Source organism: Pseudoliparis swirei, chromosome 5, assembly GCF_029220125.1.
Source record: "Pseudoliparis swirei isolate HS2019 ecotype Mariana Trench chromosome 5, NWPU_hadal_v1, whole genome shotgun sequence".
NCBI classification, from domain to species: domain Eukaryota; kingdom Metazoa; phylum Chordata; class Actinopteri; order Perciformes; family Liparidae; genus Pseudoliparis; species Pseudoliparis swirei.
Genome location: NC_079392.1, coordinates 16,821,060 through 16,827,059, shown reverse-complemented (window position 1 = coordinate 16,827,059; position 6,000 = coordinate 16,821,060). Strand labels below are relative to the sequence as shown.

The window sequence follows — 6,000 nt, the reverse complement described above, 5'->3', positions numbered from 1 at the left end:
GGCCATTCGATGGTAGCTTTCGGCCGGGCCGCGATATTTTCGGGCCGGCCGGTCCAACAAAAAAAAGAAAACGTTTTTTTTTTTGGGACCGGCCGGCCGGCTCGGCCCAAAACTACCGCGGCCCAGCGGGCATTTGCCCGGTATGCCAGATGGCCTATCCAGCCCTGGACTTAGGAGACACTATGATGAGAGAGAGAGAGAGAGAGAGAGAGAGAGAGAATGAAGTATAAGGTGAATGTAGCACTATTTTATTCTGCCGCAATCTAGGGGGGGGGGGGGAATACTGTGGAGCCTGAAGCTTGACGAGGGACGTTTCTGGTCTCGAGCGCCACGTCTTTACTCCATCTGGTACGCGTACGCGCATGATGCTTGCAATGAATATGGAATGATAACGACCGACAGCGTGAGATGGGCAAGCGTTGAGATCAGCTTTAACTCCCCCCGGTGGCAGCTCAGCTTCGAAATGGTAGGACCAAACCTGTTCCGGTACAGTAATGCGGTAGAGTGCTGCTTCCTATTGGTGCTGTCCAGAAAGACGCAATGCGAGTGGAGCGATAAAAATGAGCTTCGCAGCAGGCGGGAGTAGACACGTCGCGTCTCTTGACTGCAGCAAGCTTCTCTCTTTTCCTCCGTCTTCAAGTTAAGAGCAGCGTCCGAATACTGTCAGCTGTAAGGGACACTTGTCCGTGGAGAGAATGTGCCGCTGAATTTCTGTCAACAATCTGGCAATTAAACATGCCTGGCCCCGGGTAAATGTGCACACCTTGCACACCACAACTTGAAAACAATGTTGAATTGTCTGCTGGTCATGCCGTCACACTGCAGGGCGGATCTAGTTGACAATCAGCCATTTCTGAGCATTGACTCTTGTCCTTGATGCCAAAGACAATCAAGGACGACGAGATAGTTATGTCCGACATTAAACCAAGTCTTCTTTAAACTCCTATATTTTTGAATGAAGTTTGGAGCAGTCGTCGCCTCCGTGCGGGGGAGCGGGCGTACTGGCGTGACACCCGCAAATGTGGTTCCGACCCCTGGCGGCACGTTAGTGACCAGACAACCGGATTTGCAGTTCGTGTATCTGAACATGTGCGGTCTCTAGGGAAATATGTTAAAATTCTGGTGTCTGTCTCAAAGCAGGACGGCCGAATTGATGTTTAGCTCGATCTTTCTCTTGTGTTTGTTAGTCAGCAGAAAATGGCCGCAGTATGAGCCAGCGGGCAGAGTTAGAATGTCAGGCCGACGGAGGGCCTTCTGCCTCGACATGGAGCAGAGAGCAGTGAGGATAAACACAGAGCTCACTGGGTTCAAGTTGGGGAAGTGAACCACGTGACAACTGCAGATGCCACTGTAAAAAAGCAAGCAGCCAAATGTTGCTCCGCCATCATTTCAAACTCCATCAGAAGAAATGGCTTCCACGGATCTACAAAGCTGCTTGTGCATGATCACAGAAGTGCATATGATACCACTTATTTCAAGCAGCAACAACAGCCATTGCCTTATTGACTCTAAGCACAGGTGTCAAACACAAGGCCCGCCCCGCGGGTTGAATCTGGCCTGTAATGATGTGGCCCCCTGGCGGCTCGAAAGACATGCGCTCACCTTTTCTTAAAGAAATGTAAGAAAAATATCCCGTGCTTTTAATTTGAAGGTTTTTGAAATTGAATGGATTTATGTTATAATATTAGAGAAATAACCCGCTAGCCCGCTGCCGTTGAGATTGCAGTGAGACGCGGAGAAAATGTGATGTGGTGCTCTTCGCAATAAAACATCTTTGATGGGACGTGTCGAGTCTTGGCCAATCAGCGTTCAGATGTCGACATCGTTTGGGGGGTTCGAGTTAGCTTGAATGTCAGCCCGCTACATCTACTGCTGAAATGCTGCACGGTGTATCGATACTAACAAGGTATCCGTAGCATAATTCTTAGTATAGAAAATTCTCCCAGTTCGATTGCCAAATGGTGGACACTGGGGCTGTACTTGGTCAGGATCTGTCTGTCTGTCTTTCTGTCTGTCTGCTCGTTTGTTAATGTTTATTATAAGGGGATCAGAATCAGAACCTTTTTTTGCCACGTATCTTTTCACACACAAGGAATTTGTCATAGCAGGTGGTGCAACAATAGACAATAACAACAATCAACAACAATCAACACAGTGCGATAACTAAGAATATATAATATATTGTCTATAAGATAAAGCGCACAGACACACTGGTTAAATACTGAAACTTGCCTAAGTACGTTTTAAGTGACAAGTATATTTAAAGTGAAGAGTTACGTGTATCTAAGTGAAGAATTAAGTGATGTAAAGAATGAAGTGATGTGCAACGGGAGTGACCAGAAGGAAATTGTCCTCGGGATGACAGAGTCAGTCAGTGGGGGAGCCCCGGCTCTGTTAATGAGCCCCACTGCTGACAGGAAGAAATTGTTAGTATGATAATCTGTTAGTTTTAAATATATGCCCAATTCTGCCCTACATGCATTTGTTTGTGTTTTTCTTTGAATGTTGAGGATCGTTCTGCAGAATTCTGTATGTAACTGAGTGGACCCATACTTTACTATCATAGAGCGCAATGGGCTTCATCACATGATCAAAAATCTTACACCATATCATATTTTGATTGGAATTTGGATAGTATAAAATGTTCTTTTAATTGCATAGAGGGCTCTGGCCTTTTCTTCTAGTGCATTCACTGCCATGCTGAAACTCACTGAGGCTGTAATAGCCAGACCAAGATAGGTGTAACTCATGGTGTGCTCTATGGTGGTATTTCCTAGAGTACAATGGTGTTTGTTTTCCTGACATCTGGGCCTTTTTTGGAAGATCATGATGTTTGTCTTCTTTAGATTTACTGCCAGGGCCCAGTTCTGACAGTAGTCCTCTTAGAGGTCTAGCTGTTGTTGCTGCTCTGTGGGAGACAACATAACCAGGTCCAGGCCTAGTTCTCCTCCAGTAGGGCTGCTCTCTGGTCCAACTGCACTGCTAGTTCATTTATATGTTGAAAATTGTCAGACTCAGATTGCAGCCTTGACAAACGCCGCTTCTCTGGGTGAAGAGATCAGTGCTTCTTTCTCCTATCTTCACAACACACTAATATATTTTATAATGACTTATCCCCCCAATACCAGTTTGCAGAAGTCTGTAATATAGTCCTGTATGTCAAATTGAATCAAATACTTTCTTAAAATCAATAAAACAAGCACATATTTTTCAATTTTTTGGTGTACATGTTTCTGAATGAGCGAGCGAAGGGTATACACATGATCGGTGGTACGGTGTTGTAAAAGAAAGCCAAATTGAGTTTGACTAAGGATGTTGTGTTGGTCCAGATAATCTAATAATCCGTTATTTATAATACTGCAAAATAACTTCCCAAGGCAACTGCTATGCCACGGTAGCTATTGGGGTCTAATTTATCTCCACATTTATAAATTAGAGAAATAAGATACTAGATGTCAGGAAAACAGCTCTCTCTCTCTTTCTCTCTCTCTCTCTCTCTCGAACCGATCTATCTATCTATCTACTCGTGAGCTGATGTGTGTAGACAGGCCGCTGATCTGAACTCCGTCTCCGCGCCAGAGGGCGGGTGAGGAGCAGCCTGTATGTTCTGAGGCACAGTGCAGCAGCTGCTGCGGCTTTAAGCCCGTTTGGGATGGGCTCAATTCATAACGTCATTTCACTTCTCTTTCTGTTATTCTTCGCCTCCTCATCTCCTTCCCTCTCGAAATGACGCCGTCTCCCGTTCTCGCCACATAATGACTATTCACAACTTTCTCCGTGTTTTTCTCCCCGCGAAGCATTTCTCCAGAGCCTCAACTTTTCTGGCGCGTCATCATTTGTGGAGTTAACGCGGCAGTCATCCGAGGCGACCAGAGCCCTTTCATAGCTGGATCGTTAAAAAGCCAGTGGAACAGTCCAGGAAATGCAGCGTTTTCTTTAACCCGGAGGTACAGCTGCCGAACAGCCTCAGCGGGAATAGCACGGGAAATGTGCAGGAAGTAACGGCGAGCGTCGGGATGTTTCCGTTAGCGCCAAGCCAGGTCTGATTCATCCCGTCATGTTTTCGCCTCTCGCTGTGGCTCAGGTAAAGTGTGCTGTGTCGTGGCAGAGTCGGTCCCACACGGGACTGTGTTGATTTATGGATGCGGTGTGTATGAAGGAAACATAAAGAGACTAATGTCTTCCGTCAAAGCATTCAGCCCGCCCTCGGTGCTGCAGCACATATACTGCACCAGGCCGTTGCATTAGCTGGGACCTGCTGACAGGACAGAGACCTCCTCTCGATGTTAGTCAGCTCGTGTGCTTTCATTTAGGTTCCATCCGGGGACTTAACAGAAAGCGTTCCTCCACTGGGCCACTGGCTGCCCACCCTATTGCGGTGGGGTCGCTCTAACACGTGATTACTATCGGAGTGGACAAAGTGGTGGAGTTTCAGTAGCGATGACAGGGGAGCTGGTGTGTGACTGCTGTTGGTGTTTGATTGCCAATACCAACATTTATAGTTTAACCCTTGTGTTGCCTTCGGGTCATTTTGACCCGATTCAATGTTTAATGTCGGTGTTCTTTCGGGAGTCAACAAACAAACATAAAGTACCTCACACTTAAACTTGGAAAACAATATTAATTCTAATAATTTTCTGGAGATTTTAATAGCTGGGGTCATATTGACCTCAAGGGTAAAATATGTTAGTAAATATAAAGGTAACAGGAGGGTTAAACATTGAATCGAGTCATATTGACCCGAAGGCGACACAAGGGTTAAAACTGTTTGTATGTGCTATAATTTTTTACTTAACCACTGTGGTCCAATTAATGACATACCATTCAAATATGTAGGTGTTGATAGGCTGTTACTGTTACTACTAATCACTAACCATTAATAATTATTAGGGCTGTCAATCGATTTAAAAAAATTAACTAATTCATCGCACATTGTGAAATTGCGATTAATTACAAACTTTTAATCGCGATTAATCACGATTAATCGCGATTGAAAGTTTGTTCCTTCTTTTTAAAGACAAAACTGCTTCTCTGACTGACAGGCTGCTATAGAGCCTCACATGTGTGGTGGGAGGTCCTTGTGATTTACTGAGTGATCATTGGTTGTTTTTTTCGCAAAATGTTGACAGACAAACGGATTGACCAATCACGTTGAAGGTTTCATGTGACGAGTTCTTTCCGCGTCACCCGACACGTCGCCCCTCCGTTCCTCTGTGTATCAGAGGGGGAGACGGGAGGAAGGAGCGGAGGAGGAAACCCGACTGATTCATCCACGAGTTAAACTGATTTCTGCTCCTTATTTTTGCGGAGAAATAATTGTTTAAAAAACGGAAACAGTGTCAAACCGTACTGCCGCGGTTTGACACTCAGAGGAGTGTAACAACTTCAACGAACACCGGAAGCAAGTCGAAGTGTCCTTGAGCAAGGCACTGAACCCCCAGTTGCTTCCCGGGCGCATCACTGCAGCCCACTGCTCCTTAATAACTAAGGATGGGTTAAATGCAGAGAACTAATTTCCCCTTGTGGATTAATAAAATATATTTAAAAAAAAAAATTTGCGTTAATTGCGTTAAAATATTTTAGTGCGTTAAAGCGGCCAAATTAATCGCATAGATTAACGCGTTAACGCTGACAGCCCTAATAATTATATATTAATACCACAGCTCCTTTCTGTTATCACTGCTACTAGCACTGTTACCACTGCTCAGCTCCTGCTCTGTCTGTTATCACTGCTAGTAGCACTGTTACATACTTTCTTCTTTTTTGTGTGTGGATATTGTATAGTTTATTCTCATTCTTATTCTTTTTTTAGTCTGCTACTGCTGTCGGGTGTTTTGCACATAAGAATTTCACGAACCGATTATACTTGTATAAAAGGGGATGTGACAATAAAAACTTGAAACTTGAAACTTGAAACTTGAAACTGTTACTATTGCTCTGCTACTAATATTTAGCTCTGCTATGATACACATTTCTTTTGCTGCAATGTTATTTACCACT

General features: G+C 44.6%; 1 protein-coding gene across 5 annotated transcripts in view; it reads left to right on the top strand.

Moving 5' to 3' along the window:
- Nucleotides 1–301: 301 nt before the first annotated feature.
- Nucleotides 302–6,000, top strand: part of nfic (nuclear factor I/C) — a 94,918-nt gene continuing 89,219 nt past the window's right edge. For 3 of the 5 annotated variants that reach the window (XM_056414825.1, XM_056414826.1, XM_056414827.1), the window contains exon 1: nt 302–466. In XM_056414825.1, coding sequence (XP_056270800.1) covers nt 386–466 — 81 coding nt within the window. In that variant the 5' untranslated portion in view covers nt 302–385. Of the gene's footprint in view, nt 467–3,641; nt 4,085–6,000 lie in introns of those variants that run through there. The other 2 variants (XM_056414828.1, XM_056414829.1) reach the window with 2 other exon arrangements.